This window comes from Hippoglossus stenolepis, chromosome 11, assembly GCF_022539355.2.
Source record: "Hippoglossus stenolepis isolate QCI-W04-F060 chromosome 11, HSTE1.2, whole genome shotgun sequence".
NCBI lineage: Eukaryota > Metazoa > Chordata > Actinopteri > Pleuronectiformes > Pleuronectidae > Hippoglossus > Hippoglossus stenolepis.
In genome coordinates this window covers 1,998,330-2,014,676 of record NC_061493.1, presented here as the reverse complement: position 1 = coordinate 2,014,676, position 16,347 = coordinate 1,998,330, and the positions used below count along the sequence as shown (strand labels likewise).

The following is a 16,347-nucleotide window of genomic DNA, read 5'->3' as shown; positions in this document are numbered from 1 at the left end:
TTTGTAGGCTTGAAAGCACATCACACATTCAATTCACACTGTAAAAGCGCATCTTCTCTGAACAGAATGGTTAATGGGTTTAAGCCTTGAAAGTGTATTTTACTGAAATATCAGAAAACTGCGACCCAACATGAGGTGCTTTCAGACATGAACTCCAGATAATCTCCTGAAATCATCTGGTGGGGATGTATGTGAGAACACAAACGTCTCCAGAGTCTGGACAATCTCCAGAGCTTTTCCTGGGAGCCAATACTCCTAACACTCGCTGTGCGAGCGGCGCGTGTACATCACAGAATGTCTTGCTTCTCAGTTTGGCGTCCATGTTATCAGATTAGAGCACCCACGCTGCTTGCGTGAGCAGCACGTCTCAGGCACATGCTGCTCTTCTCGAGAGTCGGCGTCTTGCCTATTTTCTCAGCTTACCTCGTGTGGTTCACAGCAAAAAAGACTGCGAAAATGATCTTTCACCACAGTTTCAATATCGGTATCTGTTGATTAGATCACAAACATAAATATTTTCAACACTTGTTCCAAAGTGAAAGCACCGCAGGGTTTCTGTTGACTGAATCCATTCATTTGTTATAAGGGGTTTTTGTTTGTTACTGCAAGACCAGAAGATGCATGACTTCATACTGTAGAGTCCTGGCATAGAGTGTAGAGACCTTCTTTTGTTCAAGGAAATACAGTAGTCCAACCAGGAACCTCACATTGCAGTTCTACTGCAGACACGCAGCAGATCGGTGGCGATGCCATCACCCGTACTCATGCAGGCTGTGTGGCCCGGATGTGATAATGTCTGAATGAGCCCATGTGAGAACAAAGCAGAAGATTATCCAGAAATTTACACAAAATGAAGATGATGTTCTAGAACTTTGAAAGATGGCAAAATACAAGAGCTCTTGGTGATAAAGGCCGGTGTCAATATGCTGTAAACAAAACAGCACACTACCCCTTCTCTGAACAGTCCGAAGATTCCTGTGTTGTTGTGAACACGTCTGACCTGAGAATCTCCTGCTGCTTTCTTCATTTTTGATAAAGGCAAAACTTGGTCAAAGTCTGGACCTCATTTTATGGACATGTGGAGTTCATGTCTGAAAACAGCAATACACACATGATCTGCAGATAGTCACAAGTGGAGAAACCACAAACATCTTCAGTTTCTTGAAATCAAAAGTGTTAAAACTCTATGTTGTAAAACATAAAGGTATAAGTGTTGAAGATCAAATTTCTTTACACCAAAATAGATTTGACCTGTGTTTGAAATATACAAGGTTTAGCTAATGGTTAGATCTTGGGAAGAAAAGGAAAGGATAGTTAGGTTTTGGGGAGACAACATCTTGCCTCAGTTCTGGGTTACACAACCAAGGTAATCTGAGATAAAACACAAAACTCACAGTCCTGTGCAAAAATGTCTGAAGTTCCGCCAAAGTTGATGTGAGGCTTCACCAATCGAGAGCGACAGATCAAGTGTCTTTACAGGTTCACTGCCAACGTCTGGCTCAGCAAGAAAACACTTTCTCTGGCAACACAAACAGGACATTTAGTGCTAAAAATAACCCTGGATAATAACCTGCATGTTTCGGCCCTTGGTTAGGGATGAGATCCATGTTGAGTTCAACTTAAGCAGTTGAAAGTGTTAGCCCATGTCTCCAGACTAGAGATGTGTACCGCGCAACAGTGTAGTGACATTTTATCGTCTCAGAGAGAGGGACACACTTTCATTTTCTTATTACACCATGTCCTGCTCTACCTTTTTGGCTTTTCAATGACCCACTATGTTATTTTCATTCGTAACCTCTTTGTTCTCTCTCTTAACACCATGGGACCTGGCTACTCAAAGTAATGTGGACTTATGAGAGTTGCGGTGCTTTGCCGTACAGGACTTCTGCACTGCCCTCCATGGTTCATAAAACCTAGTGTGTTTTTAACGAAAGAACTGATGTCTTGATCACAGCAGGAGTGTTGAGAACAGAGAAGGGGTGCTATGAGATGGCCTGCGGACCACACACTGTCTACACTCCAGCTGCCCTTCATACACATAGATCATTGCTACTGTGTGTGTGTGTGTGTGTGTGTGTGTGTGTGTGTGTGTGTGTGTGTGTGTGTGTGTGTGTGTGTGTGTGTGTGTGTGTGTGTGTGTGTGTGTGTGTGTGTGTGTGTGTCATATGTGTCTGTATTGATGTGTTGGTATTATTGATCTCGCTTTGTATGGAGAGGACTGTAAAGCCTTTCTGGATGAGCTGTCTACCTGGACATACTGATGCTGAATAGCTGATGGGGCCGTTGCAGTGGCTGGGCAGTGTATGCCTCCTTAATGTTTATTCATCAGAGTCAGCATTTACCAAAGCTTTTCATTTTAAACAGCAGTTTTCACCCGAAGTTGCTTTTCATTTGAATGTCCACGGGGATAAAAATGGCTGGTGTCCCAACAACTAGCATTCGAGAATCAATCACAGCTTGTCAGTGTTTATATGAAATTTACGAGTCAAGTGGGGGCCATGTCTCAGACAACACTGACCTACAGTGACATGCAGCTCAAGTTATATGTATGAGTGATATTTTCCTATTTCCTATGTCCTGTGCAAACAAGTGTCTACGTCAAACCGGTCATCAGCAGGCTGAAAAAGAAAACAAACCATCAATACCAGTCAGTATTTCCAAGAGATAATCAGTAAATAGCATCTAGCATCTGTGCTGTACCTTTACAGTCCTTATGTCCTCGTGCCATACATTCTAATATTGCACTTATTGTGAGTAAGACTTTCCAAAATCTGTGTTAAGGATTTCTGCTTTCAGTAGGAACCAGTGGCCTCAGGGCTGAGTGCCACTGACTGTGTAGGGCAGTAGGAATGTGAAGGAGATAAACTAACATATTGTGGGTTCTTGTGCTTTATACTTGTTTGGCAAGAATTTTAAAATACCCTTCAGAAAAGCTGACCTCTGAAGGACTCTCTTTGAAAACATATTCTACGGTTCATAACAATGTCAGATTGTTCTCGTGAAGCGCTGGAAATCTTTTGGCCACACTGCAGCAAAATGCAGTGTTTGTCAGGGGGCAGCGCAGAGACACGCAGGGGAGAGTTTTCCACAAACAAGTCATTTTCCTCCAACACCAGGTTGACCTCAAGTGTCCGCAATATCAAGATAAACTCCTTACGAGGGAACAAAAACACCATCCCTGTACAAACCTAGTGCAAATGTAACAAAGGAAATCTTTCTCCCAGTAACTGAATGGTTGATGATGGGCAAAGTGCTGCCAACACTGTTAAAATAGCAGCTCTGCTATGATTGAAATAGAAGGGCGAGGAAGGAGCACCGACTTGTTTCTCCACAGCCCTGCAAAAAGCCCAACACCATAAAAGATGTTGATGTCCCATCTTCCCGATTTCACATCTTGCCCCTTTCAGACAGGAGGCTTTTCATGGTGCCTTTAGTGATGTCTACAAAAAACGTTGGGTTTGGCTACACAATTGTGGATGAGTTAGATGATAGATAATTCATGGATTTTTGCATCTCTGATTTATGACATTTAATTAATTACTTTCTGTACACTATAATATTAAATTCATCCCATTGTCCATTCCTGGTCTTTACAGGACAACTACGCATTTCTGCCAGCAGTAACGATAGTTGTAAATCAGGACGCAGGAAGCAAAAGCAGGAAGATGCTTCCATGCCAACGTGTAATTGAAAGAGTTATCTGGGTTTCTCATAATCATAACCCAGTTATGGTGTTTACATAGACACCAAGCCAAAAACTGGGTTACTGACTGTCTCTGTATTTCCCTTCACACTGAATAACCAAGATGACTGAATGACTGCAAAGTGGATTGGGAAGGCATATGTACCGACTGTTACTGGCTAACTGAGCAGCTGACTGACGGAGCAGCTAATTGACACCGTGTCTCTGTGCTCCCCAACGTCTGTTCTGTATTAAAGAGAATGATTCATGGCGATGTCATGTGGATCACAAAAAAGTTGCAGAAAAAGTTTCTCTCTTTAAAAACTTGTAGTCAGGTGTCTACAGTCAAGCCGCAGCTCCTGCACCTCTTTTATGGTTTATTCATAATGAGACTTCACACCCCCAACTACCAGTGACCGGACTATCTGACGGCTCCGTGAGTGTGTGTTTGCCGTTGTCTGTCTGTCTGTCTGCTGTCCCTCTGATGGACAGACAGTTAGAGAGTGTGTGAGATACATTTTGGACAGGCAGTGTGGACGCTGTTGGCTGCTTTCAGATGGCTAGTCCATTCTGATGGAAAGGGGTGGTTGGGTTTGTACTTGTCACACGCACACACACACACACTCACACACACACACACACAAGCTGCTCGGTGGCTGACATTCTCCTTTTTTCACCTCTAATTGGTCCTCTGGGAGTTGTCAGAGGTCTCAGTGGCTGTCTGCAAGGTGACAACACACGACCGTGCACACACCCTGACACACACACACACACACACACATACTACCACCAACACAGCCCCGCATCAGGAGAAGTAGATGGAGGTAACAGAGGAGCAGAGGCGCTGTGATAGTCACCTGAAGGTCATGAACATTTATCACTGTTTGTAAAGTTGAAGGGTGGGGAGATTAGAGAGGAAGCATCATGCTGGCCTCGGCTGCTGCTCCAAACTCAGTGAGACCCCTTGTATGAATCCCAGCTGCTTTAATAACAGTCTCACCATGGTTATGGGCATATCAACTCGTATGCTGCTGAGTTATATGCCTGTTTATTTGAAAAGGCCATGGGGTTCTGGCAGTTTTGTTTTGGTCTGCAGCCTATGGAGCCTTGCATGGGACGTGTGGAGCTCTCTGGTGGACGCGCTGACTGTGAGTCTAATTCAAAAGCACCAGTGTAGGTGTAATTAACTAGACTGAGGATGTTAATTCTGTGCACACGTTGGAAGTCACTATTTCATTACATGGACTCTGTATTTTGTGGTTCATTAGGCAAGTGCTTTGGACAGATGCCATTTAAAGTAGGCTGTGAAATTACCATCAACATTGTTTTCACTTCTAGTCAGACATTTCTGGGAATGCTTCCACCACAGATTAAGCATGTTTCCCTTGCTGGAAAAATATGGCACTTTAGAACCACTTTATATTTATGTAAACTAACATACCATTACAAAGTTCTTTATAAGCATTTATTGGCTCTTTATTAATCATCATAAAAAACTTATATATATTCTGCATGAACATATTCTCCGACCACCAGACCAGTAAGTAGACCTATGGGTTTTCCCTCACACATTAGTCAATGAGCAATATGCTTTGCTCAGTATGGGCCTTATAAGGTTGAGCAGTCATTCTCCATTAATAGCACTTAGTAATTATGGTCTATTGTATTGTAATAAAACACAACATTTTGGAAGAGGAAGAGCAGTGTTGAGTTTGGTGAAATTTGGACACTTGATACTTTCAATATTAACCGTTGAATAAACAGACAAGCAGCGCTCTGTAGCAGCGCCCGAGACTCATCATCATCAGTGAAGTTATGGATCACAACAAAACGGCAACAACAACTGATTGGGAGTTCTGCGTACTGAGTCGAGCTTCGGTGAACATCGAATAAACAGGTGAACATATCTTTGTGCAGCAGCTGTGGGTGCGGCAACAGGGTTCTATGGACCGAGTCTAGCACCAGGCCTTTATTTGCTCAGGCTCAATGACTATAAGTCACTTTCACAGTTTCAGAAAGAATGCTGCAACCAGCATCACTACAGGCCAAGGAAAAAACACTTATTCCTTTTCCATCCCCCCATTTGTACATACAGTAACCTCATATCCGCAGTCAGAGAGAAGCCTCAACATCCCTCCACTCCGCCTTTTCTTCTGTAATCTTAGCACCACTAATCATTGTATCCTCATGATTTGTTTACGTTCAGTTGCTGCAATGGCTGCATTTGTACAGTTAAGCCATTTGAGCAGATGGCGCTCAAGATCAGCTTCTGATTGAATGAAAAAAACTGCAGAGCGTTCGACAGATATTTGTACAGCGACACCCTGTCAACAAGTTCGCAAAGCTCCTCTAGACTGAAGAGGAAGCGTGGCAGATTATTTGGAAACTTTCCAATCTAGTAACCAGTGTGATGATCACACACAATTAGCCTGCTGGGGAATGAGCAGGGCTGCAGGACATAATCAGATCTTTGATGTAGCTGCGCTTCAGCCCACAGACTGCACTTTTGTCAATTACTGCTTCCCACTATATAGAAGCATGAATATTTCTGAAGCCTCTTCAGGTTACACTGAGCCAGAGCACCACACTCATTATCTTAGAAAACATTAGTCATTATTAACCTTCTAATAGATCTGGAGAGATAAAATCCTTTGAAATCATTGGATGGATGTCATTGGTTACCTTAAGAGAGGGGGTACATTCAGACTGTGGTATGCCCTGTGTGAGTGACTGTAGCTCTTTGCCATAGTTGACTGTCTGAGGTATTATTTTAGCTTGAAGACTTCAAACGGTTCTGTGGAGAAAAATATCAAGCATTTCACGGAAACTGTACGTCAAGGCTTTCATGTCTGTTGTTTTTTGACTGCTATAACTGCTATAACAAGTACCAACCCAATCTATTGAAAGGAGAAGAATGTTGTAGGTGAATGTTTATGTCATTTGGAAGACAGTAAATCTCTTAAATCATTTTTTTATGGAAAAATAATTATCTGCAGACGTGAGAGTTCATTTGTGGTGATTCTGGACTGAGGCCAGTACATCTGTGATTTTTTAAAGAGCATTTTTGGGACTTTCCACAAACTCAAAACACACTAGGATAACAAAGCGATGGATGGGGGGGTCCCTTTGAACCGGAAAAGTTGAAGGCTCCAGCCTCTTTCACTGATTGATAATGGAAGCGGTGAGGCTCGTTAAAAAACGGAGTGAAGGCAGAATCAATTAGTCTCCTGTGTGCTCTTCATCGGATTCAATTAAAGCCTTTCTATAAAGCACTGACTTAATGGGACTAATGCAGTACAGACACAGAGCAAGATGGAGCCAAGGACAAAGAAGCCAGGGAAAGAAGGAGCAACAATGCTTTGCCATTCATCAGTTAAAGGTTAAAGAGCAGCAATGACTGACTACTGTTTGATCATGTTGAACAAAATGTCTTTATAATGTGAACATGAGAGTCATTTTGGTGCAGTAGTTGACTGGAAGAAGGTGGTTGTGTTGGAACATAGGACTGGTCATGCTGGGGAATGCATCCCCACAGTCACGTTGAGATGACTGCTGGTTGAAAGCCATTGTTGCATGTCAGGGCTGCACCCTAGTGCTGGGAAGATGAACTGATGTGGTGAAGCCAGTAAACAATAAGTGTGTGTCAGCACTTTTTTTGATATTTGTTTTAATCAGTGCACTCAAGATCATGTTTGTTTTTCCTCGATGAGCGGCTTTAAAGAAATGCATCCTCACCCTGCATTGTCCCGGAGTCTCTCAGAATCCTGAAAGTATGAATTGACCTGGTGCGAACACAGTGTTGCCGCGCAGTGTCAACAGATTGAAACGGGTCATATTTGTATCAAAAGAGGCGCAGATAAAAAAAGAATATTATTTTTGCTTGTTGCGGCAAGACATTGACAGAGCTCTGTGTGGGAAGATAAAAGCACATTTCCTTTCAGTGTTGTAATTGCTGTGTAAGAGTTTCCTCCATATCCTTCTTATTGATCCAGTGCAGTATTTTAGTGCACACAGCCTGTTTTGGATGGTGTTTTTTGGATGATACAGCGATTGAGTCAGTGTTCAATTTGGATTTTGGAAGAAAATGTGTTTTTTAAACCAAGAACCTTTGTCACTGAAATGATGCGGCAGCAGCAGAGAGAGGCACATTTGTAAATAGTGAGGGAGCTGTGTTGGTGAATATTGACGTACTGAATCTAAACTAGTGGTTTCTGTTATCCTCACAGCTACAACCTCTTCACAACAGTATCACGTAAAGCCTGCCCAAGACTGGATGACTTAGATATTTTAGGATATAAAAATTCTGATATTGATATATTGCCGTATATTCTTTCAGGGCAAACTATGTGATGACACAATTCCTAAATCACCCCTAGTATCTCTTTCCCCTTCATGTTCTGTAATACAACCATTTATATCCATGCATATGGGTGACTGTGGCTATGGAGGTAGAAGTGTCCTTGGGCAAGACACTAAATTCAACAGTTGACACTTAAACTGGGAGGTGTCCAATGAGGACAAGTACAAAATCCTGAATTCTACGACCCACATTAAGTTCAAAATCGGATTGAATCATTCAAATGAAATTTCTGCTAGTCCCTGCTATACTTTCAAGGGTAATTCTTTTTCAAATGTTTTTGATTTTCATAAATAAATCTTAACTGGAAAACCTTTTAATCAACTTTAAAAAAATCTAAATCACAGGCACTTTTATGAGAAAAAAAACTATGAAAAAACCTGAATCTCCTCAAACAGAATTAATTGATTCATGATGCACATGCACATGCACTAGTTACAAGTTATATAAAGAATACTTAAGATTTTGCGATATTGAACTTCATTGCATTCAACAACCTTAAAGAAAGCATCTGAAAGAACATAGTGATTGCTTTACTAAAGTCAAGCAATCATCTGTATCTCACGTTGGCCTGAAACAGAACCATAGTCATGATTGTTCTAGAATTGTAACCAAATGTTTATGATGTTAAACATCATGTTGACTATCAACGATGTTACCCCAAACCAGGATCTTTCCCAAACCAAACCAAATTGTGCCTTTACCTCAACCCAAATGAATATTTACTATTTACTTTATTTGTCTTTTCCAACAGTGGATTTTGAACACTATATCTGTGGCATATCTCCTGCTGCTGTATGGGGGCTGTTTCCCGCCCCTGTGGGTCACATCAGAGGGTTTAGGTCGGTGGACTTATTGGGTCTTTTTTCTCTTGTGTTTTTTATCAGCAAGTTGATTTGCATACATTTACAAATCAGTAAGATGGAAAACCTGCACTCCTGGCTGCTCAGGTCTGAATGATTCCATTATAAACTGTCCTCACACTGCTCTTCTATGAAATGTGGATCTCATGTCTGTTTCTCTCTCTCTCTCTTACAGCTTCTTTCTCCAGTCAGTCAAAACCTGAAGGACTATGACTGGTTCCTGCAGCTGCCTACTCGAGGTGATCCAGCTGGGCAGATAGAGCAGTTGTGACCTGTAGATCCTGCACTTCCTCCTGGAAAATGAGGACTATCGTACCGGGCCTTACGTGGCTCTGTCTTTGCCTGTCGCTGGATGCGTTGTCTTTGAGTGGACGGAAGACAGACGCAGTGGATGGAGAGGGAACTCAGGCAGCAATCAGAGGAGAGAGGCCACTTAGAAGAGTGAGACGGGGCTGGATGTGGAACCAGTTTTTCCTGCAGGAGGAGTACACTGGCAGTGATTATCAGTACATTGGCAAGGTAAGAGCTGTGCCCCTGCCTCCGTGTTTGTGATTACACATGAATGTTGACATGGTCCCGTGTGCTGTTATATGAAATTCCCTTGATTTGTTGGAAAGAGATCCATTAGTCATGGTTGGTCTGTTTCAATAAATTCCTGGATTTGTTCGTTTGTATTCTTGTTCAAAGTGATTACTCTGCACATGTGGCTCATGACTTGCAAGCGTGATGAACGTGCTTGATGATCATGACAGGAGTGTTATAAGTTGGTGCACACATGTGCTACTTGAAATGGTTTTCATGTGAACAATTACATTCAAAAATAAACTGCTTGGTTTGGGTTCTGTACATTCAAATACATAGAAATCAGTACTCTGACAAATTGGATTCGATACTAAAGTGATACCTGGGTACACATTTCATAAGTTTATAAATATTATGATCTTTAAGTATTGCAAAAAGTCAACGGGGATCATTTGAATTATATACTTGTAGAGGCTTTCAATACAATGCAACTTTATAAATCCTGAAGGCAATATGGTTTAGAGAAGAATAAACAAGATACAGACATGCACTGAAAAACATACGCTAACAACAATAACACATAAAAAACTAAAACTAAAAAAATATATTCATATGTATTCTTGAGTCATATTTCACCATTAAAAGTTTAGATTTTAGATTTAGATTTGGTACAATGACTTGTCATACCTTGATTTTTGAGTTATTTTGAATCTGTAACAAATTAAGCCAGTTAAACTTTTACTGCAGGATCATCACTCGATCATGATTGGACCAAAATAGTCATGTGGCAGATTGTTTGTTTTATGGTTTCAGCCATCGTTTTTGAATCATTACAGCCTTCATATTTTTTTTAACAAACATTTTAAGTTACATTTGAATGAAGAAAAAACACAGTCTGTAAGCAATACAACTTATAATATATCCTTACTTGCTTCATTACTCTCATAGCTTTTGCTTACCCAGCATCACCTGGTCTATAATGACACATTGCGTATTAGCTATGATTAGCAAACTTTAGTTATTTCTGATTGATAATACAGAGTCAGTCTGCTTTGTAATTCTTCAATTCTTGTACTACTGGCACACCATGTTTTAGCATTACCTTCTAGCACTTGTGGCAAACTCGCTTTTTCCCCCAGCAAAAATAACATTTCCTTGGTTTGACACAGCTGTAATTCACATTTTTATACAAACACTTGATATAAAGCGCTGCTTGAAGTGACGAGTCCAGAGGTCGGCTTTTTCAGAAGGTACTCTGTTGTTTTGGTTTCATGGCCTGCAGCTTTACTTTTGAGTCGAGTCTCAGTGCTGCTGTCAGCCTGATGTACACACTGTTTGGTAGCTGCAAAACACCGAATAGAGAGAAGATACATTTATAGCAAGTACTAGGTGAACATCATTGAAAGAAAAATGTAATACAAAAAAAACTGAGATTTATGAATACTTTATTTATGAATAAGAACATGACTTCAGGTAAACGAAAGACATTTGTGTAATACTACATAAATACGTCAAGTTACATGGAATGCACCAATTCATCACACTGTTTACATTCATCTCCGACTACGGCTGCTCGCTCTCTGCAAATGCTGAAATTAAACTTGATTCCAAAACACCCGGACCTGAACCCTGTGTGGTAAACAGAGAGACCTGCTGATACACAAATGTTCTCGGCACAGACTTGTGTAGTTGCTGTGCAGAGCAGTGAGAACACGGCTGCTGTAGCTCTTTTTCCTCTCGACTGTCACTGCGAGAGGCTTTCACAGCGCTCCAAGATTCGTACACTGTGATATTTCTGCTCACCCAAACTGTAAAGACTTGTGTTGATGTTTGCTCAGCGACTGCACTTTGCAGTACACACTGAGTGCAGAGAGGTGCGGAAGGCTGACAGGAAGAAAATGGCAGGATAGGCAAAAAGACAGGATGTGCAGGGCGGAGTGAATATATCAGGAAGGTGTTTTCTCATCAGATGCAGAGAAATGTCTGTGTGCCATCCTGTTAACGTCCAAAAGTCTGAGAGTCTAAGAAATGGCCCGAACATATTTTTATCCTAGTGTCAGTTTGTGATAGTTTAATGTTAACACAAATATACAAATAAAGAGTTCACCAACCCATAACCTGAGTTTTCAATAAACAAAACAACAAATGCCTTGAGATAAATCAATTCAATTTTCATTTTACCAAAATCGTAACATACATAGCTTACATTGATGCTATAAAAAAAATGTATGGAAAAAGAAAAACTTAAAAAGTCTCCTCTCCATTTTACAAACCACCACATTGGACATTAAAATAGTTTAAAATGCAAAAGAGGAAGAGGATATACAGATGATATTGTTACACTTTTCCTCCTGAGTTTATGTGACGCACCTTATGTTCATGGTTTATTAAGTTAGTGAAGTGGAAAAGGGCTAAAAGTGAATCAGTTCATGCAGCTCCAGCATCTGTGGGCTGGGCACGTGTTCTTCCCAATGACCAAAAGGGCTACAACAAATGAGAGGAGAAACATTCATACAGGGCACGAGGTCTCACTGCCTCAACATTTCACTGTGAGACTTTGTTGTAGTTTTCATTTTATTTTTTTAATTACACAACTAAGTTTGAAGAAAAATAAAGATTAAACTAAAATTCAATTGAGAAAAATACTTTGCAGATCCCATAATTGATTGGAGCTGCTGCTTCCAGACGAGTTTCTCAGATTCTAGATGTGGGTGTCCCGCTTTGTTTAATGTCAAGTTTCTGTGGCAGTGTCATGATGTTAATGAATGACTATTATGAAGAGAGCCTGGTATCTATCAACATAGAGCAGTGTTTACCATTAGTTAACTAGAGTGACCTATGTGTGTTACTGTTTTTCGCCACAGATTGAATTGTGAGAAACGCCGCCATGATTAAGTGAATACAATACACATGCAGCACCTCATCCTGAAACCATATGGAGAGAAAAACATATTTATAAAACCAGACTTTCTCAAGATCCTCTGGCCAAAGAAGTGTTTCATCCATAAGTAAGGCCCTGAGTGAGGCTGTGCATGAAACATGCTGTTTGATGATGCTTTATTGCACTTGTAATGAGGTGTATAATATTCACTTACCTTGTGCAGAGATAGAAGGGTTACGTATGGATTTTCCATCTAACTGGCTGCAGTGTTTAATATCTAGACGAGATGCTGGGCCCATTAGTGAAGTTAGAACATCGTGATGATTGTTGGTGCCGTTCTGTTTGATCAGAAGCCAGATGCCGGGAGGTGTTGTGCTGCTCTGTATGAATCCTGCTGTCTGACAGCACAAAAACAAAGTAAGCTTTGAAACAAACAAGAGTTTGCTGCGATTGAGGTGAACACAGAAAGAAGCGAGACGGAGTCAGCACACTCTCCCTCCGTGCTGGGGTGTTGCCGTCACTGCGAGGGTTCTGCCTGGTGCTTCAGATATGCTTTAGTGACGACAGAGACAGATTAGCATGGGGACTGGAGACTGTTCTGCAGAGGCAACAATATGGCAAGGCAAATATTAACATGTTTTTACCCCTGATACCATTCAAGAATCATAAAGTACCGAATATTTATGCAATCCTGATCCAAATTGTTAATATTCAGGGACACAGCCAGACAGCATGCATCACCTTTAGATACTCCCTGCCTGCCGAGGACTGAGCTGCCTTCATCACGGCCCAATCCAGCTGCATGCCTTGTAGCCAAACCCCAGTATTCAGAACAGGGAGCCCAGAAGAGTTTGTTGTGATGTGGTGCAGTTGTATGTTGTTGATTATGTTGCACTCGTCCAGTTAATTACTGGGGGTCAGAAAACAAGCTCGCGGATTAGCCACACTAAAATCCATCACAGTTTACAGACCCACTTCCTGCTTCAACTTTGACCTATTGTACTTACCTTGATTGTGGATGGACAATTCTCCAGTGGGACTGTTACTGACCTTTAGGTTCTGCTCACTTTCAGTTTTTACCTCCAAACAAAGTTGTTTAGATAACCTGGGTTAACATCCGACCGCTTATCTTTCTCGACCTGTTGGACTTTGGTTCACAGATGTCGCAAGTGATGTTATAAGAAAATCACACCTGTAAAATAAACACACAAACAAAAATAAGTGATCATTGGTTAAGTGTAATTTGCAGAGCTATAGGCACATAGTTGAAACATTGACAGACTGACAGAAACATTGTGGAGGATTTAGAAGTTTGGAGATGCATCAGTAGTAGACACAAATATAATCTTTGTGAATGAATCCCCAGATAAGCTCAAACACCACTGATGTCTATGGAGCCACCAATCTCACGCTAAGTTAACCACATTAGCTCCAGTGGAACTTTCTCTAATAGAGTCAACAGCACTGACCCTCTTCAAGAAAACACACAAACTGCTACATTTTCCCAGATTGTTCGCACAGTGTCATTTGTTTTAGGATCAAATCACAAGTGTTTAACTGAAGAGTATAACGGTCGTATTCGCATTTGTGTGAATTTATGTGTAAGTACTACAACCCTCAGAAAAACGTTGTCCCTGAGGTGTTTGGATATGGATTTGATGATGCATGATTTACATCTGTTTATGGATATTGTTGTTATTATTATTGTTGTTCGTGATCATTACCCTTTTAGAAGAATATTACCCACTGTGGAAACATTATTTACACAAAGATTACACAACAGCCGTACGCAGTAAGTGTATCTTCTACCACCCACTGCTGCACAGTAAAGTCAGAAACAGCAATGAGCAGTCTACCAAATAAATGAGGGGCCATTGTCACCATGAATATGATTGTGAGAAATCACAAGAGACAGCAGTATGGTGCAGGTTTGGGAGCAGAGACAGGGATCTGGGACACATAAGGACTCCGGAAAGCATGTTCTGCTCCGAAAATGTGCTGTGGTGAAATGTCCGCAGGCTTCGTCAGCTCGTGTTAGGTAAAAGCATGGAGGTGTTGCAGCCCTGCAGACTGACAGATCAAATCAGACTGAACACTGCTGGAGAGAACAGGCAGCAAGGATCAAATGGCGAGAGGGAGGCAGGAAGGGAAAGACAGTCAGAGAGTGAGGGGGGAAGAGTGGAAAGGAAAGGGAAGCAAAGGGAATGAGGAAAGAAAGGAAGAAACAGAGGAAATGTGGGTTTTGTAATGTGGAAAATATTCACTAAAACGGTGTAGTTAAAGGAAACGTGAAGACGATGAGGACAGGTAGAACAAAAGAACAGCAAAGGAACAAGACAAGAAAAAGTCAGCTGCACGGAGAGGAGGAGGGGAGGGGCAGCAGGAAGAGAAAGGAAACAGAAGTGCAGAGAGAAAAGGTGGAGCACTGCAGGTCGATAAAAGGAAGACAAGTGAACACATGACAGGAGCTCACTGCTGGAACCATGTTCCTCACATCACTGTTATTCAGTAAATACGGAGGTTGTTGGAGGATTCAGGCGCTACATGGTGAATGCGATAGGCTTGGACTGATGTGCTGTGTGAACTGTGCACTTTGATAGAAAGTTGAGTGGTTATGTGACATGTTGTCCAGATGATACGAGAGCAGTGTCACCTTCAATCAAGGCCAAGCTGTGGAGTGGACAATATACATAAAATTGACAGTTTTTTCTGTAGCCCGGCTCTAAAGATATAGATGTTTATTGTTGTTTGCATGGTGCTAAAGGGACCATTATTACGTATAGTGGTAATATGGGTGGATGGTACCGTATATAGTATAGTGGTACAGTGTCTTGGGATGCTGACAGTGTTGATTCTCTGGTGGCTCCTCAGGACATTTTGAAACTGTGCTCACAGCTTAAAAAAAATGACATTTGACAAAATCACAGGCAACATCTTTTTCCAAAAACTCTCCCTGCTCCTCGGGATAATCCACAGAGGAAGAGCACAGTGTGAACCTTAAGAGAGGCTGTGAAGTCATCTCTATGACAACTGAACTCAGTACCCTGATGGTGCCATGATCTTCTAATTCCATATGATTTAATTCTGTAAAGAATGAAGTGTTGATATCATGTTAATAATAGACATATGATAGTATCGTGTAAATAATCCACCACCTGTAAAGTAGTTTCTTTCCATTGCGATGCCCTAACTTTACACTCATCATCTATCTCTATCCCCCCATTTCTCTATCTCTTTCTCTCTGTCTTCGATATAGAGATAGAGAGAGAGAGAGAGAGACTTTCTTTCTTACATTGAATGTCCATTCGTAGGGCTGAAAGTTTTATCTATAACCAGAAAAAAACAAAAATCAAGCAAACAAAAGAAACTGATCTGTTTGTCTATGATCTCCACTCTGTCTCTCTCTCAGCGGGGGCCACTACTCACAAACAGCGCAGTCGGAGTGGTGTGTGTGTGTGTGTGTGTGTGTGTGTGTGTGTGTGTGTGTGTGTGTGTGTGTGTGTGTGTGTGTGTGTATGCAAGTGTTGGTTATAGGAGATGGAGAGACATAAAACTATACACAAATTTTACTTATCTAGATAACTGACCAACTTCATTCACCAAGATCATCATCTAACTACACAACCCTAGTAGTTATTAATATTTTGTAATATTTTTTTTGCGTAATAATATGCCAAAAAATGTGATAAAACAGACAAGTTAGAAAAGGAAATTGACCCCATAACTGTTATTATTATTCAAAAAAATCCTTCTGGTATTGTGACAATATGATTATTGTGAATTCTGTTGGCCGTGATAATCGTTGAGTGCAACTCTGGTATTGTGACAGTGAACCCTAAAATTAAAGGGGACATAGCATGCAAATTCCACTTTGTTAGTGCTTCTACAGGTTAATGTGGGTATCTGGCATGTCTACCAACCCAAAAACTCTGGGGAAAAACACTCGCGCGTTTTGTTATAGTTCCTCTAAGTCAGAAACGTCATGCTTGAGCGACTCGATTGCGCTTCCTGGGTATTGTGTCGTAACAAGGAACTGGAAGTC

At 41.2% G+C, this 16,347-nt stretch overlaps 1 protein-coding gene across 1 annotated transcript in view; it reads left to right on the top strand.

Annotated features, from left to right (window-relative positions):
• The window catches only part of cdh6 (cadherin 6), an 81,519-nt gene that overhangs the window by 17,918 nt on the left and 47,254 nt on the right, over window positions 1-16,347 (top strand). Inside the window, exon 2 of the mRNA XM_035170921.2 lies at window positions 9,078-9,421. Coding sequence (XP_035026812.1) covers window positions 9,203-9,421 — 219 coding nt within the window. The 5' untranslated portion in view covers window positions 9,078-9,202. The remainder of the gene's footprint in view (window positions 1-9,077; window positions 9,422-16,347) is intronic.